Source organism: Ovis canadensis, chromosome 6 (assembly GCF_042477335.2).
Source record: "Ovis canadensis isolate MfBH-ARS-UI-01 breed Bighorn chromosome 6, ARS-UI_OviCan_v2, whole genome shotgun sequence".
Classification (NCBI taxonomy): domain Eukaryota; kingdom Metazoa; phylum Chordata; class Mammalia; order Artiodactyla; family Bovidae; genus Ovis; species Ovis canadensis.
In genome coordinates, this window is record NC_091250.1 from 40,777,486 (window position 1) to 40,805,452 (window position 27,967).

Genomic DNA, 27,967 nt, shown 5'->3' on the forward strand with positions numbered 1-27,967 from the left:
GTTATTCTTTGATGATTTTTTACAGGGAGGTTTTTCTGTGTTTATTCAGCTGATGCCTATTATCGTATTGATCCTCGTATCATTATTAAGCCAGTTGATGGTCTCTAATCCTCCTTATTCCTTATATCCCAGATCGTAAGTAGCTAAGTGAAGTTCTACCCCCAAAATTGTTATTTTTTACTTAGATAACTTTAAAGGGCCCTGTGCACTTTTAAACTTTTAAGTGACAAATCTGTTACTTCATGTGTACCATTTTAAAATCTTTAATTTTAAAAATAATTTACCTAAAGCAGTAAGTTTGTATTATGTTAGTTTACATTTCTATTCTATTGTGGATAAGGACAGAAGTGCTATATTCGAACTTGATAGCAATTTAATGTAATAGGTAATGGGTTGACATCAAAGACAAAAACCTTCAGAAGACAAAAATACTTCAAAGACAAAAGTAGAATTGGGATTGATGCTACATACATAGATTTGTGTCATTAAAGTGGAAATGATGTTACTTTTCTGTTTATAAAATATCGATTAAATAAAAGCAAATATTACTTTTTATGTATTTTTCCACAATACATTGTATGCTATAAGCAATCGGGACAAAGCAAATTTAATGCAGTATACATTCTAAAAAACTTTAGTATAATGCAATGAAGATAAAGGAAACTTTGTAAAACCATATCACCAGTTCTTTTATAGTATTAAAATGATTGGTCTACAAATAAGTTATTTCTTCCAAATAAGATTTTTGCTAACTGAAAATTGAGAGAACTTATAAGAACATAATGTGTTAAAATATGATTACTTTTTTATCACATAAAAAAGTAGCTTTAGGTAATTTGAAATTATATAAATACTTGATTACCAATAGTAACTTTTAAATTATTTTTAATTGTTTTTGCTGCTTGTTTTGTAGAAGCAGATCAGAATGTAGAATTTTAATTAAAACATAATGATCAAACATTTCTTTTACAGTGGATCAGGACAAACAATTAAAATGCAGACAGAAAACTTGGGTGTTGTTTATTACGTCAACAAGGACTTTAAAAATGAATATAAAGGAATGTTACTACAAAAGGTAGAAAAGAGTGTGGAAGAAGATTATGTGACTAATATTCGAAATAATTGCTGGAAAGAAAGACAACAAAGTAAGTTTACATTTTAAATGTTTAACATTTAAAAACTTATTCAGCCTTGGAATTGATTACTGAAGATTTCCTTACTCAAGGGATGCTCTGAAATTGCCTGGCACCTATCCGGAGCCTGGTACTTAAGTGAGACAATGTGTTTTAAATGTACTTGTGGCCTTATAACAATATTTGGCATGTGGCAAAGACAATGGTATTTGTGTTATTGTTGTTCTTAGTAACTATAGCTGGAATAAGTAGATAGTATCAAATTTCATTGTATTTAAGATGTTGATGGTTGTAACATGCATCATTATTTTATGACCACTAAGAAAGAAAGTCTTCGCATAAACAATGTCATCAGTTTTAATATACATCCTGTTTCAGAATTAACTTTGAAACTCTTCATTAATTTAGCTTCAACAGGTAGCACTGTCAGTATACAATGAGTTTTGTTGGCAATTCATTTTCCTTTACTTATTTTGTATGTAGAAAAGTTCTTGTGAACACTTAATTGTTTAGCATCTTCCAGCCTCAGCTTCCTTAATTTAAGTAGTTGTATCTATAAAAAGATTGACCATAAGAATCTGCTGAAATGTTCCTTGTGAACTGTTTATTATAGTTTTTTGTCTGTCCCAAGTCATAAAGTAGATTATATAGTATAGACTTTGGAATTAAATAGACTGAAATTGAATCCTAGCTCTGAAATTTTTAGCTGAGTGATTAGTACCAGATATTCTAACCTCATGTATAAGATGGATGATAATGATGAGTGGGAAGAGGAATAACTATATAATACCTATTTTCTCAGTCATTGTCCCAAGCACTTTATATATATTAACTTATTTAAAATCTACAATAACACTTTGAGGTTATTATACCCAATTTGCATATGAGGAAACTGTGCCAAAGAGAGAATAATTAATAACTTGCCAAGGTCATTAAGGTAATCTGTGATTCAAAACCTATTTGCTTTCAGAATCTAGGTAGAGTGCTCTATAGTCTTCTCATTAATACCTAACTTTATGGGTTTGTTATGAAAATTAAATCAGGGAATAGCTGAAGTGTTTCACATGCAGTAAATACTCAGAAAATGGAAGCAGTTAACATTATCTCTTATCTGCTAGGGAAAACTTGATGAAACATTACCTTTATATATTTCTCAGAGAGTTCTTATCTCTAGCCTTGGTTTCTTCATCTATATACTGATAGAGTAGAAACCTCCTTGGTGTTTGAGTCTCTGAGTCTGTGAATCAGTATGTTCTCAATGAAGAGAATGTTACCTTAGTGGTTTTCAACTGGGAATGATTTGCTCCCACCTCCCAGTGGACATTTGATAATGTCTGGAAACTTTATGTGCATCAGCATGGGGTTGGAGTAGAAGAGATTGCTTCTAACATCTAAATGGGTTAAGGCCAGGGATGCTGCTGAAACATTCTGCAGTGCACAGGACAGCCTCCACAATAAAAATTATCTGGCCCTATATGCCAGTATTGTTGAGGTTGAGAAACTGTGCATTAGCCAGATGTCTTAAGTATTTACCAAATTTTGTTTATTTAATTTTATTTCACTTAATTTTTTTATCTGTAGTACCTTGCACAATTGTTGGATGAATGAGTAATGGATTCGTATGAATAATGACAGGGCTCTGGTGTCTCAGATGGTAAAGAATCTCTCTGCAATGTGGGAGACCCTGGGTTAGGATGATCCCCTGGACAATATAGCTGGAGAAGGGAATGGCAACCCACTCCAGTATTCTTGCCCGGAGAATTCCATGGACAGAGAAGCCTGGTGAGCTACAGTCCGCAGGGTCACAAAGAGTCAGACACAACTGAGCAACTAATACTCACACACACATGAATGAATGAATGAATGAATGAATGAAAGGCCTACCTCTTTTGTGCTAAAAGAATGATGAGCACATTAGATATATCACTTTCAAATACAAGTTCTAGTCCCCAGCCAAAAACAGGTGATTTTTGAGTTTGGCATGCTTATATTCTATTACCTTAAATAATAGGGAAGTGACTGCATAAATAGAAAGAAGGAAAGATACTCAACATTTATGGATGAAAGTGTAATGTTATGTTTAAAGTGTTGACTCTGGGAATCCCTTGCAAGATCCTGGCTTCAGCAACACAGTTACCTAGGCCAAGTTACTTAACCTCTCTAAATCTCAGTTATCTCATCATTAAAATATGGACCAGAACAGATATTTGTTAACACTTAGCATAATGCCTTGTACCCATATGTATTCTATATTATTATTTATTATAATTTTGTTTTACTCTTTACCTAGCATGAGCCAAGTGGTTTTTGTTTTTTGTTTTTTGCATAATTTAATCTCTTACTAGTTCAACAAAATCACTATCAATTGGTTTCATGGACCCTTCAGTCCATCTTCTGTCCACTATACCACATTGTCTACAGCTATATTGTACACATTTACATGTGTCTTTTAAAGTTATTATCAGAAGTTTTAGCTAAATCTGTTTTAATGTCATTATTTATAAAACAACTTACTTGTGTTCAAAAATATCAATGAAACAAGGCAAAGCTCTTAAAGACAAAGAGACATGACAACTGAATACAGTATGTGATCCTAAATTGAATCCTGGGTGGGAGGAAACAGTTATAAAGGACATCATTGGGACAATTGGTGAAACTTGAATATGGACTATGTATTAGATAATGGTATTATGTCTAATAGTATTATGTCATTGTTAAATTTATGGATTTGAAAATTGTATTGTGGTTATATAAGAGAATGCCCTTGTTCTTAAGAGAAACTTGCTGAAGTATTAGGAATGAAAGGTCATGATGCCTGTAACTTACTCTCAAAAAGTTCTACAAAATAATCACCACCACAACAATAACAGCAGCCTTTACTGTAGAACGCTAAAGCAGATTTGACAGAATATGAAAAATTAGTCAATCAAGGTAAAGGGGTTTAGAATGTTTATTGTGGTACTCTTTAACTTGTGTATATTTGAAATTTTTAAAATAAAATTCAGCAAACTCAGCACATCTATGTATAGGTTAAAGGCTTGGATACTCTTTCGCCAGCATTTTTCTGTTTTGAAGTCACTTCTAATACTGTCAGAGGTCTAGATTGGTAAAATGGGTGTTTTATAAAATACAAGCAGTAATTTGAGGTAATTAATGGAAAGAATATTAGGCTAGGTAAAGATTTGAATCGGCATCTAGATTCTGCCATTTACTAGCTCTGTGAACTTTTTGGTTTATCTACCTCAGTTGAAAAGAATCACCTGCAGATGGATTTTTGCAGAGTTGGACACAACTGAAGTGACTTAGCAGCAGCAGCAGCACTTGTAAATAAAAGCAGTGGAATGATTTTGATTGATTGGTTAAATCCTAACCTGATTGATCATTTCTGAAGATTTTTACAAATAGAGTATACACTTATCTTTGAGTTTATTTTGAATATCGTCCTGATTGATGTCTTCTAATTTAATGTCTGTTTTTGGTTACATCTTATCTACACTGCTCCCACCCTTTAGAAGTGTTAATAGTGAAATGGCTGAGACTACCAAGAAAATGACAAGGAATAAGTTCCCTGAAGAATGTTTGATTTCTAGTCTATATTTCTTTACTAATGTTACCTACATATTGAAGGAAGGCTCAAAAGTACTTATTTGCTAAATACCACTACTCTGATTGTATAGCAAGGTTTTCTTTTCTTTTTTGTGTTCCTTCAATAAGTTTAGTATATATGGTTTCTAAAAATTATTGGCTTATTTTGCTGTGCCAGGTCTTAGTTGTAGCACTTGGATCTCTAGCTGTGGCGTGAAAGGATCGAACCTGGGCCCCTGCATTAATTCAGATGAACTCAGAACAAGATTGTAAATTTTTCTACTGAGACCTCAGCATAATTAGTTAATCTGGAACTTTAATAAAGGTCGCAGCAAAAACAACCACTGACAGTATTGAATAGCATATGATATCTTTGGGGAAAGAGATCAAAAGGATGCTTTAGAGCAGTTGTTTTTAAACCTTTGGGGACAGGAGTGGAGGAGGGAAAGAGTTGATAAGATACTATCCTTATTTCTTTTCTAGAGCAACTTGTATTTATCTTACGTGGTAAGACTCCACATGGCTTTTAGGTCTAGTACTTGGATTTCTTTAAAAAAAGAAAACAGCTAATAAGAGACTTCCCTGGTGGTCCAGTGGCTGGGACTCTGAGCTCCTAATGCTGGGGTTCCGATTCGATGCTTCGTCAGGAAATTAGATCCTACATGCAGCAACTAAGAGTTCACATGCCAAAATTAAAGATTCCACATGCTACAGTGAAGGTTGAAGGTCCTGTGCACTGCAGCTAAGACCTGGCCTAGCCAAATAAATTTAAAAACAAAAAACAGTTAATAGAAATATATTGAAGGGCTTCTATGAAGCATCATGAATTTAAACAACTAGTTGATCTAAAGTATTTACTTTGCAAAATATTTTTGTTTGTTAACAGAAACAGATATGCAGTATGCAGCAAAAGTTTACCATGACGAACGACTCCGCAGGAAGGCAGAAGCCTTAAGCATGGACAACTGTAAAGAGTTGGAGCGGCTGACCAGTATTTATAAAGGAGGATGAATGGGAATTTTATTTATACCTTTTAGAGTACTTTCTATTTTTTCTGTAAGTTTAGTTTCATCATGAGAGCTAAAGAAAAAGATTTGATATTGAAAACTAAACTGAATAGTTGATCCTGAAATCTTGGACTGTTTATGATCTACTGGCTCCTTTAAATAGTAAGAAAATGAAAACTAAAATTATTATTTTAGTTATGCTTCTGTAATTATTTTTACTTTAAAAGCTTATATGATTCCTAACTAAAAATGTCTTGAGAAAGGATTATCATACCTGTAGCAATTTCTGGTTTTTAGATCCTCCGTTTTTTTCCCTTGTCATGTAAATATTTATGGAATGATCATTTTGTGTATATAGTCTATTCCCTTTTTATTTAAATTCTTTTGGGTTTAACTCCATGAGACACTTTAGTTTAAATTGATGGAATAAATGTTTTATGACAAAATTACATTTTTCCTGTTAGATGTCAAATGTGTGGAGTTTACAATGAAACTTTATCAAAAAGAGAAGAAAAAAACTGAAGCTGTTTAACTTGTGTAAAATCTTGTAGCATTATCAGCTTAGAGAAAATTGATATTTTTAATATTGCCATTATATTCTAAAGTATATATTGAGATAAATGAACTGGTATAAAGTATCAGTTTGCTATTTATTTAGTTTATGAATTACTAAGCCATGCATAGATAGATTTTAAAGAAAATATGAGGAAATGGCTATATAAATATTAACCGAAAAGGGTCTTCAACAGTAAATTGCAGTTACGTCATTTGCAATTCCAGTAACTAAAAGGCCCCCAAATGTTCATATGTACATCTTTGAAGGCTGCTAAAATTCATGAAGAAAAGGACCTACCTGTTTTACTCCTTGCCCCTTGGAAATCTGCAGTTTCTTCTTAGTGATCATTTAAGCAGGATCCAAAAGTAAATGGGTTCTTACTATTGTCTAAGTAATAAGAAAAATTACTACTAAAATGAAGCTTGTGCCTTTTAACCTGATTGCCAACTGTTAAACATATACTTAGATTACAGCACACTTACTTGATCAGAGCATGACTGTTTGGCCATACACACAGTGAGCAGAAATATAGCAGCAGGTAGAATAGTGATTTATAGCAGGTTATCTTTACAAAATTTGAGCTCAAATTTATTCACCATTAAGTAATTCAATTAATCCTATAGGAATAAGCTCCTTACAGTTACATCCAAAAATGTAAATTAGAAAAATCAGCTGGAAATTGAAGTTTTGGGTGCCTGTATATTGGATATGAAGCTATTTTATTTCTGGTCTTCTATGTTTTAACAAGTTGTAGTATTTTAATGATTTTGCTTTCATACTCATTTAACAGAACATAAACACATCTTTGGTTTTTTTCTGTGTGTGGAAGAATGCTAGTTAGAGCATGGTGTTCTTTTATTTAAATCTTTTTTTCCTGAGTATAATTTATATAGCATATGTTGAATAGAACTTCTGAAATGACCATTCTTTTTTAAATGTTCTCTTATCAATAGAAATGCCTTGATTGAATTAGTCATTTAACTAAACAAGATACTGTCCTAGGAAAACTGGACAGCTTAACCAACTTTCTTTAGAAATGTAACCTTGAAAAAAAAAAAATAGCATGCCTAAAAGAAAATATAATCTAAAATGTTTTCTTCAGCCTATAGAATTTCTTAAAAAAATAAAGTAATAGCATTCTAATTAACTGAAAGTTTGTATGCACCCAAAAACTTATAAAAATTTAAATGAAAAAATTCCATCCATTAATTTTCTGGTTTTAATGGGAAATTTACACTATTGTGATTGATGTTTATGTGAATTGAACTCTTGTTGACTGATTGTTTTTCCCTTAATCCTGATTTTAAAGGAACAGGTGAAGTTATCATGTTAAGTGGTTATATTTTACGAAGTTATACATGGCTTTTGGACAGTATTATATTTCAGTTGCATTACATTAAATTTCATAAAATGTGTTTGATAAAATGTTCAAATGACTTTGGTAAAGCACTGATCGAGTGCCTGACAATTTAAGCTACATGAAAGTATGCAAGTAAAGAGTAAGTCCTTAATGTCACCTATGTCATGATATAAAGGCCTGTCCAAGTAAGTGTCTTAGAATTTTGGGTTAATTCTACAAAGTAAAGTGACCTAATCTATGTTTGTTTGTTTCTGTAATCAAAGTATCTTGAAATGTGAGATTCTCACTTTTTCTGCTCTTCTAACAAAAATCCCAATGTTTTGCCATCGTATTTTTAGCTACCTGAGCTCTCCAATTAAATATGATAACTTGTCCTCTTCATTTTAATCACTGCCTAATGCTTTCAGTCTTTGAATATTGCTTTACTAGCTTCTCTGACTGGTATTTTAGAAGTTTGGAAGCAATTACGTTTATTAATGCTTTACATTTTTATCCCTTTTAAACACACACACAGACATCAGTGTTCTTGCAGGAATTTGGGAGAAGGTAAATAGTATCTTTTCTCCTCCTCTTTTGATTTTTTTTGTTTCCCAATAGGTGTTAGTCCTTTGTAAGTTTTGGAATTTATTGTGAGCAAATCTGAGAATTTAATTCTCAACAATGAGAAATGATAAGTGAAACTATGTTTTGGGAACAGACTGCATTTGAATGCTTAAATAAGTATTTGTTTCATAATCATTCCATTCTTATTTATGATCTACAAAGATTTGGTAGAGAAAAGTAAATCCTTAAGGTACATGTGTGCCAGTGCATTAGGCCTCTCTGCTTGTATGTCACTTCAGGTTTTATTGTTAAGAACAGGAAGATAGAATTCCAGCCCTTTATTTTAATTGCACTTTAATGTTTAAGTGTTCTTCCTGTTGCATCTTTAGTTACACTAGCATGTAAAATAGATACTGAGAGAAATGATTAACCTCTTGACTTCCCTTTGTTGGTCTGTAATATTTTTAAATGCAGGTGTTATTTAACAGATGTGACATGTTAATATTACTTAATAATTCATTCAACAGATTTCATTTAAAAACTCCCACCTGTGTAAAGGCAGTGAAATATTCCATAATGTTGGCCTGAGGACCAATAAGCTGTCTTTTTAGTTAAGTAAGAAGTATGTCAAAAGACCAAAAGATTCAAAAGGAGAATTTGTGCACTTACTTAGCTTCTCCATATGAAGCTTGTGTTCAGTATTACTATACTGTTGTCTGTCTTCATACTGAGTAGCCAGCTGAAAGGGCATTTATAATCTATTTTTTAAACAGAAAACCTTCTGAAAATGAATAATAGATATTAATTTTAATCTGTATTAGATAGCTGAACGACTGTCTCTTGGCCACATTGGACTACTGCTTAAAGTTTGTAAAATTCTCTATATAGTCTCATAACGACAGTTTCTGTTGTTTTCTTTTTAAAGAACAAGTGCATAGAATGAGCATCTTTAAGAACTCCTGTACATCCCTTTAATCATCTGGCAGGCAATACAGTTCTCAAATTCAGGCTTCCTTTCTGGTTTTATTACTATTAAATTGATAGTTTCATATAAATGGAAACATTTTCCCTCAAAACACTAGTTCAGAACATATTCCTTATATTAAGGATTATGTAACCACATCTTTTGTAAATTCCTTGTGTGTAACTTTCCTGTTGGTATGTAATTTCTTTTCATTTAATTTTATTATCTGCTGGTTTTGGGGCCAATAGATTTGTGAATATTCTGTGGATGTGTCCATGTATAGGTGTATATATATAGATAAATATATATATATAAATATATTTTCCAGCTAATACCTCAAATGTGTGATTGTTTAATATATACCACACTATATTTGCACAGTGCAGGGCTTCCACTAGCAGTGGATTTTCTTATTTCTAACTTTGAAAATCAGTCCATAGAATTTCATTGGTGTGGGTTCTTTTTGTTGATCTTTTCCATATTTTAACAGAGATTCCTACTATAAAGCCCATACTTCAAATATAATTGTATTTTCTATAGCAGTCTGGAAATATGTAAAGGGTAAGAAGTGTTTTTTGCAATGTTTTAGTAAGTTTCCATTAAAAATTGGGATTATTTATTGCCAAACTGGTAATGCATAACAGATGACATCTGGCATGAATGTGAATGTCTCATTCACTTTAGTATAGGAGTTTGGACATTCTAATCTGATATCCTACTTTGCCATTTAATAGTACCACTAAAATAATAGATTTTTCAGTGACATTGGAGTATTTTAAGCATCAATTTTAAAATGAATTGTTTTGGACTCTGGGTGGATGACAGTTATCAGTGAAAAGAAAGAAACTCACACATAAATGGCATTTTTGTAATTTATTTGTATTAAGAAATGCTTCTTACCTTTTTTGTTTTTCTCAGTTTTTGGATTGCTACATAAGAATTTTCTTTCCATATAAAGTTTAGATCATGTGTTTTTTTAAAAGCTGCAGGTAATTTTCAAGGTGTGATGGAATTTTAATGGAAGCCTTGTATAAGTTAAATGAAGTGAAATTGGTAAAGATCTTCTTTGTCTATAGTGCATTCAAAATTATAGTTAGATTTAAAAATGAAATGTCTGATTTGTAAAATATTTAATGTTGTATCAGACTTACATAAAATGAAATTTTCTGTGTGAGAACTCTGTTAAAGAAAATACACTTGATTTTTAATGAATGTTCTGAATGATTTATGATGAATTTTTGTCTTTCAGTCTTTGCAGTTTATCTCAATATATGAATAAAAAGAAGGTCTGTTCTCACTGTAAAGGATTTGTTCTTATCATGTTTTATATTCTTACTATGACTTTTCTTTCATTCATTCAACCAGTCAACAAACGTATGAATATTTGCTATGACCCAGGACGTAATGTGGGAATTAATCACTGAACAAGACCAAAATCCTCATGAAGTTTACATCTAGCAAGGGAAATAAATGTCAAGTAAATAACTACGTATGATAAATGCTACAAAGAAAATTTCAAGGTACAATGAAAGCATGTATCTAGAAGACTTTACTCTGGGAGATTAGGGAAGTTTTCTCTGAGAAAGTGAGTTTAAGCTGAAACCCATAAGATGAGATAAGTCAGAGTGAGGTGAATGCTGGATAAGTATTTCAGGCAGAGTGTGCTGAGTCGATAAGGTCATAGAAACTTTACAGAAGTGAAAACAAACTTGTAAGATTATGACCTAGGGAGCGAGACCAAGTTAGAGAATTAAGGGCCAAATCCCATGAGGCTCTGTGTGTGTGTGTGTGTGTGTGTGTGTGTGTGTGTGTGTTCAAAGAAAACCTTTGAGACTTTTAATGAAGGGGTTAATATGATGAGATTTGTGTTTTTGAAATAACATTTTAGTTGCTGTGCAGAGAAGACTGGAGGGTAAAAGTGAATGTAGGAATGATAGGAAGTATTGTCAGGGAGAGATGATGATGGCTTGCACCAGAGTAGAAATATATATATAGTGATTGATTTTGAGATAGGAGGTAGAATCAAGAGAATTATTTGATTGATTAGATTTGGGATAGAGGCAGCAATTTAAAAACTTTGTAAAAATCTGGCTGTGAACAGAAGTAGAGAAAAAGGGTGGTAGCTGGAAGAAGATGTGGTTTCTAAGAAGGCTTTTATTTTTTCAATTACTATTTATTACATGAAGACTTACTATTACATGAGAAACCTTACTAATTCTTTGTACTCTGATGGAAAGGGGCAAGTACAGAGTGAAAGAATAAAGATAGAGAAAAAGAAGGATAATAGCATTAAGTACCTGATACTCCAGAGGATGTTGGAGCCATTGCAAAGATGGAATAATTATTTTAGCTATGTGACACCACCAGCATTCTTTCAGAAAGGAATATACAGAAGATGAGTACAAAAGCAGATTTGTAGCATTAGTGGCTCGATGTTATGGCTTGTATTTTCTTAATGCAATAAGCAATTTATGTAAAATTGGGGAATGGAAAGGATGATAAGCAGACACTTAGAATGAAGACAGTTTGAAGAAATCATTCTCAGTCAGCTGACTAGTGAAAAGGATGATTTCTGTGGCTACCAAACTAGTGACAGAATTTACAGTCTGTTAAATGTTGTATATTTTTTCCAGCTTAACTCAGCAGCCTTGGCATAAATGTGGAGAATACACTTATTTAGTTCATCTAAATTTGAGGTTATGTCAGGCAGGAAAGATGGCAGGGGTGTCTAAGATGTTGACAAGTGAGTAATTGCACTATTAGATGTAAGCCAGAGATCAAGGGAATTAGTGATTTCTGAAGTGACTGATGTGTGACAACAATGGGTGATAGTACAGTAGAGAAAGTTATTGTATAGATCTTAGATTGTATTTTCCACAGACTAAATTCTAAACCACAGGCAGAAGCAAAATTTATAAGACATTTTACAACTCGGCCAGTGTAAGTTATAAAATTTTTATTTTTGTATATTAGAGAATCAGCAAGCCTCTCCTTCCCGTTTGAGTTTGCATACCAGCTAGAATTTTTACACAGCCAGTGGAACCAACCTAAATTCAGATGATTGTTTATTTTTTGATAGGAAACCAGAATTTTTTAAAAAATTGAGAATTAAAGAAAAAAAATTTTTAAGCTGTATTCAACAGCTGAGAGAAATTTAAGCTAAAGAGCAGCAGAAACAAAGGCTCTGATATAACAGTCAGAGCATGTGTTTGTTAACTATTTCATGTACTATTATGCAAAATAGCAAATTTGTATAATGAGGTAAAAATTTTATGTGCAGAGGCATGCATACAATGTCTGTTTCTTTCTGAACCTCAGCAATCATCTGTTACATCCCACTTTGGAGAACTGGCATATCCTGCTGATAATCTTTTAGGTCAGTAAATATTTCCCCTAGTCCTGGACCAACAGCAGTGTTATTGATGGGTAAATGCATGGGTAAATGCAAACAGATCAGTCTGAGTACATAAGGAGCTCTACTGACATGCCATAATTTAGAAACCACCATGCTTGGAAATTAAAAATCTTACTAGATTTTTCAATTTGCAGACGTTAGTGGTGGTATTTGGTATCTGAAGATCTTGGAAAGCTGTGCTTTCCCTTTTTGTCACTCAAGAGGAAGAAAAAAATCAGCAATGTTTTCCAGGTCAACTAGTATGTAATAATGTCATTAAGATGGATAATTTTGTTAAAATGAAAACTAATGCTTCCAGAAATTAGAAGTCTTGATAGAGTTCATATTTTTATTTGACTCCAAACTTAGGGGCAAACGGAGGGGAGAAACAGTGGGGTCAAGACTAATGACTTCTCGTAATCACTTTCATTCTACAAATGTTGAATGCGTACCTACAGATTGCAAGAAACAAGCATTGTAAGAAACTGAAAAAAAAAAAATTGAAACCATGACCCCTCCTAGACTTTATGGTCTCATTGGATAAGCAAATTAAAGCTATAACACATAATTATGTACAAATAAATATCATTTCTTCTTGGTAATATATAGGAACATTCAAGAGAATGTGATGGATGAGGTGTTATAAGGTAACAAGATTTAAATAGCTAAGGTAGAAAATGAAAGGGTTTAGAACATGCCACCCTGAAATATGCCACAGCAAATGCATGAAAGGCTCTCTGACCTCCCATCTTCACTTAAAGGCTTGTCGTAAAACTTCCCATGAGAAATGCGCCCTCCTTCTACCAGGAAGAGAAGAACATTCTTAGCACCAGAGATGGGACTGACACTGAAATGGACCTGTATAAACAAACCTACTAAAATAACCCTTATCTTCCGTTAGTTTATTCCATATGTTTAATAGTCACCGTCATACAATTTACTGCTGTTAACCTAAGCCCCTTGTTTTGTCTCATCCTCACAGTTTATTGTTCTTTGTGTAAAATGGCATATAAATTTTCGGGCCTAATGAAGTTTTGGATCTTCATTTTTCTTCTGAAGACTCTCATGTACATGTAAAAATAGTAAATGAATTTGTATGTTTTGATCCTGTCAATCTGTCTGTCAATTTCATTGTTGGCCCCAGCCACAGAATCTAATCAGGTATAAGGAAGTTTTTCCTCTCCTACAGGAGAAATAAACATTTCAGATTCAGGAACCCCCACAACTACCTGAGATAATAAGAGTCATTTTGATGGAAGGGTGATATAATCAATTTGGCTGAAAAATAGGATTCACATTAGATTGCATTTACAAGTAAAATGAAATGATTAAAGACTATGTCAAGCATTGTCTGCAATGGTATGTCACTAAAGATTTCTTTGGTCAGAAATAATATACATTGTTTTAGAAAGGTTTAACTGGGCTTCCTTAAGTGGCTACTGATATAGTCTTGCTGAATACAGTAAGGGTTGAATGAAGAGCTGAAAAAAATATAGATGTAAAAAATCGTTGTTAAGTTGAGAAAAGGACATGAGAAAGGAGAAGCAAACATGATACCTGACAGAATCATGGAACCAACAAGGACATAGATCAGGAAACAGGTTTACTGGAGTTTTTTAGTACCTTTGGGTTAGAACTGACAGAGGTATGTAGAAATATCCAATATCCAACAAGCAGCTGAAAATATGAACCTTGAGCTCAGAGGAAAGGTGCAGGTTTAGGAATCACATTCTCAGGATACTGTGGAAAGAAAAACAGCAGAAGACTCGAAGACAAACTTTAACAGTGAGGAGGCTGAGTGAGGAACTAAAATAAGTGCGGTGTTCTAGAGGCTAAGAAATCAAAGGAAAAGGAAGTGGTCTTCAATGTCAGTTGCTATGGAACTGTCAAGTTCTCTTATAATGACAAGGAGATCATTTGTAACATCTAGGTGCTTTGTAACTTACCATTTCAACCTCCTAAGGGTAACTAGCAAATTAGTATCTTTCCACCACACCTTGGTCTATAGCTGGTTCCTTTTGCACTTCTATTTTCAGGGATCCCTTGGATTTCAAGGAGCTCAAACCAGTCAATCCATCAACCCTGAATTTTCATTGGAAGGGTTGACGCTGATGCTGAAGCTCCAATAAATACTTTGGCCACCTGATGTGAAGGTGACTTATTAGAAAAGACTTGATGCTGGGGAAGACTGAAGGCAGGAGGAGAAGGGGATGACACAGGATGCGATGGTTGGATGGCACCACTGACTCAATGGACAGGAGTTTGAGCAAGTTCTGGGAATTGGTGGACAGGGAAGCCTGGCGTGCTGAAGTCAATGGGGTCACAAAGACTGGGACAGGACTAAGCAACTGAACTGAACTTGATGATCTGTGGAAAAGAAGTTCCCCTAGACCTCATTTTCCTACCAATGTGCAATGTGCAATGTGCAAACAAGCAATGCACCAAATAAAAAATTATAGACAGTTCTTAAAAGTACGGTCTTCTTCACACGTGTACCCCAATGTTCATCGCAGCACTGTTTATAATAGCCAGGACATGGAAGCAACCTAGATGTCCATCAGCAGATGAAGGATAAGAAAGCTGTGGTACATATACACAATGGAATATTACTCAGCCATTAAAAAGAATACATTTGAATCAGTTCTAATGAGGTGGATGAAACTGGAATCGATTATAGAGTGTAGTAAGCCAGAAAGAAAAACACCAATACGGTATATGAACACATATATATGGAATTTAGAAAGATGGTAATGATAATCCTGTATGTGAGACAGCAGAAGAGACACAGATATATAGAACAGTCTTTCGGACTCTGTGGGAGAGGGAGAGGGTGGGATGATTTGGGAGAATGGCATTGAAACATGTATAATATCATATAAGAAACGAATCGCCAGTCTAGGTTCGATGCAGGATACAGGATGCTTGGGGCTGGTGCGCTGGGATGACCCAGAGGTATAGTAGCAGAGGGAGGGGGGGGGGGGGGGCGGTCAGGATTGGGAATACGGGTACACCCGTGGCGGATTCATGTTGATGTATGGCAAAACCAATACAATATTATAAAGCAATTAGCCTTCAATTAAAATAAATTTAAACTTTTTAAAAAAGTATGGTCTTCTGAATAAAGAGCCAATGAAAGAAGGTTGCTCCATGTCTGCATATGTAAAAGCTTGATGTACGCACAGAGGAGATCTCCAGAAAGCTCAAGGATCCTTGATTCAATCCAGACAAGTCACAGTACGAGGGTAGCTCCCACGGGAAGCCAAAAGATTAATAAATTACGATCAGAGACCGACGGACCTGGGGCTTGCTGTTCAGTATGTAACACCACCCCCTTTAAATGTATTCATCTACAAGAAGAGGTTTTAAGATAACGGACCACAAGAAAAAAATAATGAAATTTATGCACCCGCCTCAAACAAATACGTTTTCTTGCTTGCGTTTTCTGGGAATCTTCAGGGTTCCGGGATCTCAAAGCAAAGCAATCTCTAGTCAAGTGCAGAGGTCTGGGACAGCCTGAACTCCTCACAGATGCAAAAGGAACCCGCGGTGAGTGGACCGGGGCCTATCGCGCAAATGCGCGCTCCCTTGTCGAAGTACCGCCCCGGAAATCCCTAGTCACCTAGCGACGGTGTCTTGAGAAGTGCTTCCGGGAGCACAGAAGAGGTCACAAATCATGTGACTGCGGCTTTTAGAGGAACCTGTCCCAGAAGTTGTCCCTGAAGTGGCAGTTCAGAGAAACAGGCAACCCAGAAACCCAGGTAACTGCAGCCACTTTGCCCGGTGGCATAGGCCGCAAGTGGCGCGGGTGGTGAGACGGAAGAGAAGATGCCGCTTTCGCCTCCCGTTTGGGCTTGGATTTTGGGGGTTAGTGGGCTGTCAGGCATCTCGGTTACCCGGCTGAGTATTTGGGAATTCCGACTCCAATCAGCCTCCTTGGCTGGAGCCCTGGAGCCGTGGATCCTTGCCTGACCCAGCGGAGAGCTGACACTGCTTATTAGGTTGGGGGTGGGGAGGGAGAGGAAGTCTTGAGGGGAGAGTCACCCGGAGTTTCTCTTTCAGGCGTGGAGATTGATCCTGCGGGAGAAAGGGGTTCATCATGGCGGATGTGAGTTAACACCCCCATATAAGAGGAAGGAGAGAGTGGAGAGTAGGTTGAGACTACTGGGTGGGGAGAGAGCGCTTCCCAAATACAAATTTGTTTCGTTTTACCGCTTCCCTCCAATTACTTTGTCTAGGATCTGAAGTCAGAGACTAATAGGAGTAATTTTCGGGGCCCTGAGTTTCTGCCTGGAATGGGGGTGGAAGACACTTAAAGGTGCCTGAGGTTGAGACAGTTTTATTTTTCCTACGCCCCAGTTCTGCGAGCATAAGACAGATTCTGCATATTTACCATTTCAGTTTCTAAATGATGATTTGCTGCTCTGAATCCTTTTCCAGTTAAGTCTCTTTGGGTTCACTGTAGCAATTTCAGATGATTTATAACCATTGCCTTTTTAACACAGCAATACAATTAAAATTCTAAATTTAGGAAACTTTATTGTACTAGTTTCTGGAAACAACAGGGAATTAATATTATTAATGTTTATATTTGTTTATATTTTACATACTGTTATATTTTTACATACTGTTATTTTGTTTATATTGGAGAAGGAAATGGCAACCCACTCCAGTACTCTTGCCTGGAAAATTCCATGGATGGGGGAGCCTGGTAGGCTACAGTCCATGGGGTCACAAAGAGTCAGACACGACTGAGCGACTTCACTTTCTTTCTATAATTCCTTTTGGAGAAGGAAATGGCAACCCATTCCAGTGTTCTTGCCCGGAAAATCCCATGGACAGAGGGACCTGATGGGCTGCAGTCTGTGGGGTTGCAAAGAGTCCGACACCACTAAGCAACTAACACACACATTTTGTTTATATATACACTAAATATTCTTTGGAACATTGAACAGATACTCATTTAATTATTGCAATAACTTTCATGAGATATGCACTGTTAATCACTGTGTTTATAGATGAAGATGCTAAGTCACAGAAAGATCTAGTAACTTCCTCAGATTACACAGCTAGTTTGTTGCTGAGTCAGGATACCAACCCATGCAGACTCCAGAATCCATGTTCTTAACTACACTAAATGATTATTCAACAGTATGAATCTGATTTTTCTTTTAGGTTGCAGGATTATGTGTTTCAACATTTAGCAACTTTTTATGTCTTTATCACTCCATTTTTGGGTGTCTTCCAGTATATTTTTGAGGCCTTATTCTCCAGGCTTAATCAAATCACTGAATTCTTTTGAGCATCTCCCTTGAAAAGATTGTTCTAATAAGGGCTGTGGGAGAAATAAAGATAACTAAGGTATAATTTCTCTCCTTAAGGATTTTTAAAGGTTAAAAAAAAAGTACAATAGGCAAGTGATCATAGCTATGCATACATTATTGTGTGAAAATTCAGAGAAGAGAGGGATTACATCAGTTTGTCTTTATCAGGGAAGCCTGTTTGGAGTATTTGGTGGTTGAGATTAGCTCTAATTGATGAGTAGCATTTTTTTTTTAAAGTAAGATCTAGAGGGTATTACTATTAATAGTTAGAATGAAAGCATGAGCAAAGTTAAAGATAGGAAACAGAAAGATGTGTGTTGCAGAGCTGTGAATAGCCCATTTCATCTGGAGCTGAGGAAGTGTATGAGCGAGTGGTAGGAAGCAGGACTATAAAATGTGTTGTAGCCCATCCATATTGTAGAGAGCCTCAGATATCTCCAGGATCCGTCCACAATTCGGTAAACAGTGGAGAGCCATTCAAACATTGGTTCTTGATCTTGGCTGCATGGGGAATGCTCTGGGGAGCATTTCCAATACAGACGTCAAAGTTCTTTTTATACTCTGCAAGTGTTGTCCATAGCCAGGGTTGAGAGTCACTGCAATTGTCCATTTAGAGAAGGAGAATTATATGATTATTGGCTTTGTGTAGACATGTGTGAGATAGAAGTGATAGACCATCACACCAATTGGGAGGCTGGTGTAAGTCATAAATATTAAAATGAACCTAAATTGTAATGTCATCCGAAAAGGAGAGGAGAACATCAGTTTAAAAATACTTGACTTCACAAGTGGTTTTTAAAGTGACACATGGGAGTTTAGGGTTATTATATTACCTTAAGTTTCAAAGCTAAGTAACAGGGAACAGTAGTGCCATTAGTGGACACAGGAAGAGATTGAGGAAATCTAGATTTTGGATGAAAAATGATGGGTTTTGTGATTTCATGTTTAAGATGAGAGCAAAGGTAAGCTGGTGGTGATAGCATGAACTAAAATGAACATTCAGGTTTGGAGAGTAGTAGGAATTAGAGGGTCAAAAGAACATGTATCTGATTTACCTATGTAGAACTCATGATTGCTACCTGGACTGTCAGTGAAATTCCCCAGATGACAGAGTATAATGAGACAAAGTAGTCTTATAATTTTTTTAGTCATAATTATGTTCCATGCTAAATGCTTGACACACTTTGTCATGTGTCTTTAGTCATGTAAGAAAACTGAGTTTCACGAGGTTACTCAACTTACCTCGGATCTTAAAGTGACGTTAAGAAGTCTGTGGATGTGGAAAAATATTCATAATATATTCTGAAATGAATGCAAAGTTAGCAACAAGATGTACAGTAGTGTGAGAAGTATGATCTAATGCTATAGCTAATATGTATTTGTGTTTCCACTGCTGGATATGCTAATCACTTGACATGAGTGTTTTCAATAAACTTTAGTAACAGTCTTATAATGTAGGTTCTTTAATTATGCTTACTCAGCAAATAATGCAACTGAGGCTTAGAAGCAAAGATTAGTTGTTGCAAGTTACACCACTCCTTAAAGCATCAAAAGCAAAACGAGAAAGACAAAACACAAGCACGAATGGTTGTGAATGAATACTTAAGGTACCTGAGATGTGGATAGGACAGTGTCTAGAGAACCAGTACCAGGCATATTATTATAATAAAATGTGTATACTCTCTTTCAGGATCTAAAACGATTCCTGTATAAAAAATTACCGAGGTAAAAATTACTAATTTGTTATTAGATAAATTCTGCTTAACGTGTTTTGTTTAGTATTTTGTTTCTGTTTATCTTAGACTAATACTATGTTCTGCTGTTATTTAGCACTTTCAAATGGCTAACATAATCTTAGGTAGCACAAGTGATACGGTTTGAGTTTGCAGATAAACAACATGATCCCTAGAGAAGTTACATGACTTGTCTCAAATTAAACAGCTGGTGAATGGTGAAGAGCTAGAACCCAGTTTCTTGCCACTTTAGAGTTCTTTCATAGCAGTTTGCTAGATTAAAAAACCTAGGAACTTGCCTTTATTTTTCATACTGCTTTTAAGACTTAATTGCTGCGCCTACATGGGGGTACACAGTATAGTGATTGACAATTTTTTGCAGTGCAGGAGACTCAGGTTCAATCCCTGGGTCAGAAAGATCCTTTGGAGAAGGAAATGCCTACCACTTCACGGCTACAGCCCATGGAGTCACAGAGAGTTGAATACAACTTTGCGACTAACACTGCCACGTTTTGAGTAGGCAATATATTTATAAAGTTCAAGATGCAAAAGTTAATTGAAGGACACAGAGTGAGGAGTTTCTTAACCCTGTCATCCAGCCACACGATTCCTGTCTCAGAGACACCCACTGTTAACTGTCAGAGATACTCTATGCACCTGCCCATTAAGTTAATAGTGATACTTCTCATTCCTAAGCTAAAATATTAAGCTAATACTTCTCTTTCCTAAGCTAATAACAACCATCCATTTATTTGGGGATATAGTAGGAACAACAAACATTGCATTTTGCAGATATTTTAAGATACAGGCATTCCTCAGAGAGATTGTGGGTTTGGTTCCAGACCACTGCAGTAAAGTGAATATTGAGATAAAGCGAGTCACAATTTTTTCTGTTTCCTATTGCATATAAACGTTATGTTTACACTCTACTGTAGTTTGTTAAGTGTGTAATAACATGATGTCTAAAAAAACAGTGTACATCGTTAGGTAAAAAATACCTTATTGCTAGAAAGTGCTAACCATCATCTGAGCCTTTAATGAGTCTTAATGTTATTGCTGGTGGAGGATCTTGCCTCAGTGTTGATGGCTGCTGACCAGTCTGGGAAGTGGTTGCTAAAGATTGGGGTGACTGTGGCAGTGTCGCCTGCATTAGCAGGCAGATTCTTTACCACTGCACCATGTGGAAGCCCAGTAGAAATGATGATGATTTGAGTGTTTCCCCATTATAATTTTTAACATTTGGGGGCTCTAGGAATTCTCACTAATAATTTCATATTTAAATTGCAGGGACAAATTATGTTATTTTCAGTGTGTACAGATGACAACATTGGTATTAATTCATATTTTTGAATTTTAATTGTCTACCAGCCACCTTCCACTTTGCATGCATCATTGTATTAAATTTAACAGTAGCCAAAGGCTCAGCAGTAAAGAATCTGCCTGCAATGCAGGAGACCCTGGGTCGGGAAGATCCCCTGGAGGAGGGCATGGGAACCCAGTCCAGTATTCTTGCCTGGAGAATCCCATGGACAGAGGAGCCTGGCGGGCTACAATCCATGGGATCACAGAGAGTTGAACACGACTGAAATGACTTACACACACAAATGAGTACAAGTATCCCCATTTTCATATTAACTGAGGCTTAGCGAGGTTTTGTAATTGATGCAAGGTAGCATAAACAGTAAACACCAGAGCCTGAACGGGAACTCAGGTCTTTCTTACTTCAGAGCTGTGGTCTTGACCATTCTGTTTCCTTCTTGTGTAAGCGTGGTTCAGAGGATTGCCCTGTGACCTCCATTCTTTCTGTCCTGTTCTCTCAGCTTACAGTGATCTCCCCACTCCACTTTTCTTATTACCATAACGTCTCAGCTGAGGTACCACTTCCTCCGGGAAGCCCTCCCTGACCCATCTATCTGAATCTACCCCTCCTTTTATAAGCTCTCTCGTAGCCCCACACATCTCTTAATGGCAGTTCTCACAGTTGTAGTGTTAGATTTGTGTGAGGTAATCTGAACGATAGCCACTCTCCTTTTAGATTGCAAGTTGTGGGAAGGCAGCAACTGGGTCTCTTTTTTGCTTCTTATGGTGGAAGAGTTTTGCAAACATGTTATAGGAGCTTATATCAGTGATTGAGTTCTCATGGTTTTTCAGAAATCTATATGAGAATTATCATTATGATTTTGAAGGTACATATTTTAAGACAGTGTTTTATAATACATTAACTTTTCCTTTCTAGTGTTGAGGGGCTCCATGCTATTGTTGTGTCAGATAGAGATGGAGTGCCTGTCATCAAAGGTAAAACGCCACAATTACATGTCAGTGCCATGTTTGCTTTTGAATACAAATGTATTTATATTTGGGTAATAGAGAAAGCAAGCAAAAAATAACCCATTTCAGTACATTCAGGTTGTGTGTTGAAGGATAGGTTGGAATCTAATTATATATCAACTATTTCATGATAGGATGCAGAGTTTAAGTAAGGATTTATTGAAGGCCCAGTTTCCCATTAAAGACATTTTATGTATAATGTAAACAACTAGTAAATCTGAATCATGAGAATGAGCATATATGCAGCGAGACATATTATACCCACGGACTCCCCCAGCATATATTTTTCATCAGTATTGCTGGTGGTTTTAGGATAAACAGCCATACATTTGAATTAACATAAATTTATTGTTTTGTTTACTCTTTCTTATTCTTCCTTATTGGAAATAAGATTTTGAAAAACTTTTAACTTCACAGTTACTTTAGTTAACCAGAATGTAGCAAAAATTTTTGCTTGAAGAAAAGTTGGTTAACCTAAAAAAAAGGAAGAAAAGGTTTCTTTTTGCCTAAGGGTTTAACTCTTTTTTTTTTTTTTTAAGTATATGTGATATGACAGAAAGGCTAAATAATGTTCTGCATATTTTGTTTACAATATATTCTCCACCTGAGGTTATCATATATGTCAGATAATTTCAGACTTTAGAATTCAATCAAAGTTTAGAAGTTAGCTAATGTAGTTCTTTCATTTTATTAATGAAAATGGTCAAGTGCAAAGAGTAGATTGTCAGCTCCAAGTTGCTCATGAGTCAGTGACAAGATGGTCATAGAGCCCATCATCTTCTGATATGTGATCCAGTATGCTTCCTAACCCAGCACAGAACATAGGTAGCCATGGGCAAATCACTTCCTTTTCTCAGTTCCATAACGAGGACTTTGAACAAAATAATCTCAGATTTTCCAGCTCCAGTGTTCTTTTTGAGGATCTCTGTTAAAACCTTAAGCTCAGCACTTACGGTACAACCAACTCCACATAGACCTTTCAGTGAGTATAAAAAACTTAAATCAGTGGCCAGGTGTAGAATTATCATCATCTACAAATGATGCTTCTGTGGGTTTTGTAAGAGCAAAGGTTAAAAGCTTTTTTCCAATATTCTCACTTAGCTCATAGTTAACCAGAATATTCAACTTATTAATTGTACTGATAATCATAACCTGTTTTAAGTTAGATATTAAGAAGATAGAGATGGTTAGTATTCATTTGAAATTTTTTGAAAAATTGTGAGAACCAGTATTTTTTCCCTTAGTTGTGATTGAATGGTTTTTCTCACCTAAACTGATGAGACCCAATTAGTATTATGAACTTCAGCATTGTGAAGCGTAACTCTTGTGCTTTTTTTTTCTACAAGTTTATGTTTGTTTGTTTTTTTAAATACTCTAAATGTCTTCTCGCTGTATATCCTACATAATTTTTACTTAAATCACTTGTATTTCCAGTGGCCAATGATAATGCTCCAGAGCATGCTTTGAGACCTGGTTTCTTATCAACTTTTGCCCTTGCGACAGACCAAGGGAGCAAACTCGGACTTTCAAAAAATAAAAGTATCATCTGTTACTATAACACCTACCAGGTAAGTTCATAATTATCAAATGGTTTGCTGATGATTTCAACTATTATTCTCTCTTCTTTGTAGAATAGTTTGTTTTAATAATTCTAAATTTTGGTTTCCAAAGTGATGGAATTTTAACATCTTCACCTTCAAATTGGTTATGTTAAACTGTAGTGATTTTTTTTCACATTTTACTTCAGGAATTAATATGAACAATTAGATTAAAAGATTGAATAGTAAAATATATATTATCCTCAAAAGGGTAAGTCAGGTCACTGTTATTAATACCTCCGGTAGATGGTGCCCTTAGCTTATTTAACAACTGTGATTTCTCAAATGACACAGTGGTTGTTGTTGTGACAGATACAGGATTTTCCTTGAAAGTCAAACGATAGTTATTTACATTTGTTATTGCTACTAATCCCATCTTTTGGCTTGATTATATAAATATATAAAATAAATGAGGTTATTATTTGTGGGAGAGAAATTAGTTGCTACAGATCTCTTGATCGCCAGCTGTATTTTCTTTAGAATGAATCAGTAACTTCTTCACAGTAGTAAAGAATCTGCCTGCCAATGCAGGAGACATGAGAGACACTGTTTCAGTTCCTGGGTCGGGAAGATCCCCTGGAGTAGGACATGGCAACTCACTCCAGTATTGAGCAATTGAGCATACACTGCTTTCCATAGAGAAGAGTTTCCCAGGGTGTAAGTCATGCACTACCAATGATACATATGTGTTACTTTTTATTTTAAAGGTTATGTATTTTAGTATCTATTAGGCAGAAGATAACCAGCTCATCTGACCTTTAATTTAGTCAGTAAAGGTTAGGTTGAAGCTAAATTTTTTAAAAAGATAGCTGATTTTAAGTTAACTTAAATGTAAGTTAATTTAAATTATAGTGGTACAGAGGAGGCAAAAGATTGAGACGTTATAACCACTTGAATGACTGAGAAATAATGCCTTTAGCTCCTTAATTATCAAATATTTATTGAGCCCCTACTATGTAATTGACACTTTGCAGGGCTTTAGAAGATAAAAAAAGATGAGGAAGACACAGCCCCACCTTAGAAACTTTCCAGACTAAGTGATATTAATGTCTCTAAGAGATAATTAGTAAGTCTGTTTTACGGAAATACTTATTTTCAGCTCTTTCACCTTTCATGACGTAATACCATGATGTCAAGCTAATATCTTACACATTTAAAGTTTTTAGAAAGATTAAGATATTTGATTTGAATTATACCACTTTTTCACTATATAACATTATACTTTAGATCTTGTTCTCTTTTTAGGTGGTTCAATTCAATCGTTTACCTTTGGTAGTGAGTTTCATAGCCAGCAGCAATGCTAATACAGGTATGTTTTAATTACCTTAAATACAGCTTTTAATCTTTATAATACCGGATCTGAACAGTCTAATATGATATGAATACAGATTTAGAGTAAGAAAACCTTAATGCATGGCCCAGCGCTACCATCTATTCCTTGTTTTCTGGAAATATAACTTCTCTGAATTGTTTATATATTATAAACAACTATTTATATAAACAAATGTTGTATTGTTTATATCTGTATAATGGAGCTAAGAACTGCTTTCTTGATCTTATGCTATTATTTTTTTAGTTCAGATGAGATGATGTATAGATAAGTGATCATTTACGATAGAAAGGAAAATTAAATGTTATTTTCACCTCTTTAATACAGTATCTTGCTCACATTACAACAGTTTCAGAAAGCCAGAAAAAAAAAAAATCAGTGGAGAAAATAACCAAACAAAACATAAAAATGATCACAGATGAATTCAGGTCCATAAGGACCGATCTATAAAATTTTGAACAATAGTGGGCAAGGTAAATGTGTTTGGGAATTTAAAGAGTGTGACTAGTATGAATATACTCAATTTTTTTTCAAAGTGGAAGAATTTGAGGGCTAACACTTGGAAGCTGTACTTTCTAGAGAGCATTGTAAGATCTCATTATATCCAGTGGTCTTCACTGGCTATTTTTGTGTAAAATCATAACAGTATTCAGTTGAATTACAATTTTTTTTTTACTCTGTTTTAGTTTAAGTGGAATTTTTTAAAGGTCTGTCTCCAGGTTTCACCACTGTTAGCACTGCTTTACTTTTCTGTTCTGTTTTTTTCTTTCCAAGATATTTGAGCCAGTTTTGTTTCTGACTGTATCACTGAAGCCTGTATTTAGATTGCTCATGTTTAAAATGTGGGGTTTAGATTTAATGAACTGTTGGGTGTCTTTCATTTCTAAATGTTTTCAACCGTAAAATACTGTATGTGAAAACTCTTTGTATAGGATAGTAGTGGTGTCGGTATTTTAAATATGTTAAACCTCAGTTGTGGTAAATCACTATCATACTATAAAATCATCAGTTGTTATAAATTATGATAATCTCCAGAATTGTATTCTAGTACGTAGAACATTTCCTTGTGAATCCCAGGTGCTTTGAATGCTGTGTGAGACAAGAAGATCTTTAGTTGAGCAAAAAACAAGCAGTATTTAAGATATATAGCCTTCTACCCTAGGAAACTAACAAGCTGGATGTGCTGATTTCTAGATTAGCTTGCTTCTTTCAGTGTGTGTTTTATAGTCCTGTGAGGCATCTTTAAAACATTTTTGCCTTTGAAATATCCATTTGTGCCTTAGCTTTACTGAATTTATATAATAAGTATCTGATTATTTCTTTGCTATCTATCTGTTTTTTGATAAAGTTCATTAAAATTGGGTCAGGAAAAGGTCTTTATTTTTTTTTTGTAAAAATCATGTGTATTATTCTTGAATTGGTGCAAATTTTGAAATAATGAGGTATAGATGAATTAAAGTTTTTCATAAAACTCCAGCAAAAGTATAACACATATATAATTCATTTTACATCTTCTAATACATATAATAGTTTTATTTATTTACATTAATAATAGATGAAAGTAAACTTCATAATAACTGTGTGTTTTCAATTACTTTGTTCAGAATCACAGTAGTTTGTTTTAAGTATAGTTATAGAAAATGAACTATGTCTCATTTACTTTTTAGTATATAAATTTTGATGAGCATTTTTCTAATGTTCAAATTTCTTAATCTCTTTGCTTTAGGACTAATTGTCAGCCTGGAAAAGGAACTTGCTCCATTATTTGAAGAATTGAGACAAGTTGTGGAAGTTTCTTAATCTGGAATTTTCTTCATCATATCAGACACAATATCAATCCAGCAATCTTTAGGCCACAGTGACACTTGTATCCATGTACTCAAGGACCCCCTTTTTCCACTTTACTCTAGAAAAAGAGCCTTACAGATAGAATTTATGGATGGGTTGATGGTTATCTTTTTTTGTGTAGGTGAGATCTGGGGATACCACAGAAATGGTTCAGTCTATCACAGCTCCTGTGGAGTTAGTCCAGTCACCAAATACGCATGAGATCCTATTTGGTGGCTCAGAATCAAAATGATACTTTGACCCCCTTGAGCCATGAAGTGCTCCCTTTTATACCATATGCCAGGCCTGCAGAATGAGGCAGACTCTTTTTATTGTGAATAATGGGGACATATTTTTTCTTCATATTTTCTTTGTATTGAGTGTGAGGAAGATAAAGTGGCCTAGGAAAAGTGAATGAAACGAGTACAATCACTAACTTTCATTTGTATATATTGTTGTGCACTGTAGGTGAGTCTCACTAACGAATTTGTTTCTTCTTAGAGGGTGCTGGTCTTTAATGGAAATGAAGATGATAGCTAATGGTTTTTTCTTCCACTCTGCTTTCTATAACCAATCAGTGTTTTTTTTAATGTTTGTTTAGTCTTTGTAAATTTAGGTGTGATTCATTATTGAATTCTGTTTCCAATATTGGTATGTATGTATGCATGGTAGTATATCCGTTTTTTCATACGTGAGGATAAATAAAATAGTATTTTTAAAAGTACAATTTGAGCACTACATAGGTTTCCCTGCCCCTGCCAGACTGTTTTCAAATGTTTAAACTGCAATTTAATTCATTCTTTCAACCACATAAATAAGTGTTTCTTGTCTAGTTTGGAGACTGTTTTACCTTATATAAGTTGTCAGTTGGAAAATAAACCTCATCCAGGAGCCTAATTTAATCTTTGTGTAATTGGCATCACAGTTCTAGCACGTGCTTTTCATTTCTAGGAATGCAGTCTATCATTCAAGGCTTTAATTTCCTCCTGGGTTCTTTGACAGTCAGAGTTCATCGCTGGTACCTGGCATTGAGTAGCAAATGTGTGCTGTTCACTAGAAGTACCACATTGCAGAATTCTAAGCCGCACACGTGTATGTCATATTTCTGTGCTCCAAGGATGCATTTTACATGGCATATGAGTGAATGCAGTCCTTCAAGTTGTGCGGTGAGTGGCTAGGCACTGGGCCTGCCTCCTTCCTTCCTCCCTTCTTCCCTTCTTCCCTCCCACTCTCCTCCCATCCTCTATAAATAAGAGAGTAAACTGTGGTACCTGTCATTAAAGAATAT

General features: G+C 35.0%; 2 protein-coding genes and 1 long non-coding RNA gene across 4 annotated transcripts in view; all 3 read left to right on the forward strand.

Moving 5' to 3' along the window:
* DNAJB14 (DnaJ heat shock protein family (Hsp40) member B14) overlaps positions 1-7,453 on the forward strand; it is a 41,357-nt gene extending 33,904 nt beyond the window's left edge. For both annotated transcript variants that reach the window (XM_069593630.1, XM_069593631.1), the window contains 3 exons: positions 26-135; positions 973-1,145; positions 5,605-7,453. In XM_069593630.1, coding sequence (XP_069449731.1) covers positions 26-135; positions 973-1,145; positions 5,605-5,729 — 408 coding nt within the window. In that variant the 3' untranslated portion in view covers positions 5,730-7,453. The remainder of the gene's footprint in view (positions 1-25; positions 136-972; positions 1,146-5,604) is intronic.
* A 2,313-nt stretch (positions 7,454-9,766) lies between these two features.
* LOC138442379 (uncharacterized) lies at positions 9,767-15,014 on the forward strand. The gene is made up of 2 exons (XR_011257674.1): positions 9,767-10,668; positions 14,579-15,014. It is a non-coding gene; the product is annotated as an uncharacterized lncRNA (long non-coding RNA).
* Positions 15,015-16,140: 1,126 nt separating this feature from the next.
* Positions 16,141-27,576, forward strand: LAMTOR3 (late endosomal/lysosomal adaptor, MAPK and MTOR activator 3). The gene is made up of 7 exons (XM_069593637.1): positions 16,141-16,300; positions 16,602-16,647; positions 19,554-19,588; positions 21,833-21,891; positions 23,359-23,492; positions 24,768-24,831; positions 26,579-27,576. The coding sequence occupies exons 2-7, from the start codon at positions 16,639-16,641 to the stop codon at positions 26,650-26,652; spliced, it is 375 nt and encodes a 124-aa protein (XP_069449738.1). The 5' UTR covers positions 16,141-16,300; positions 16,602-16,638; the 3' UTR covers positions 26,653-27,576.
* The last annotated feature ends 391 nt before the right edge of the window (positions 27,577-27,967 follow it).

What these genes read in the sequence shown, in the direction of transcription:
- LAMTOR3 (XM_069593637.1), top strand. An exon ending in TGGAGTGCCTGTCATCAAAG is followed by an intron (nt 21,892 to 23,358) that starts GTAAAACGCCAC and finishes TTGTATTTCCAG; the next exon opens with TGGCCAATGATAATGCTCCA. An exon ending in CAGCAGCAATGCTAATACAG is followed by an intron (nt 24,832 to 26,578) that starts GTATGTTTTAAT and finishes TCTTTGCTTTAG; the next exon opens with GACTAATTGTCAGCCTGGAA.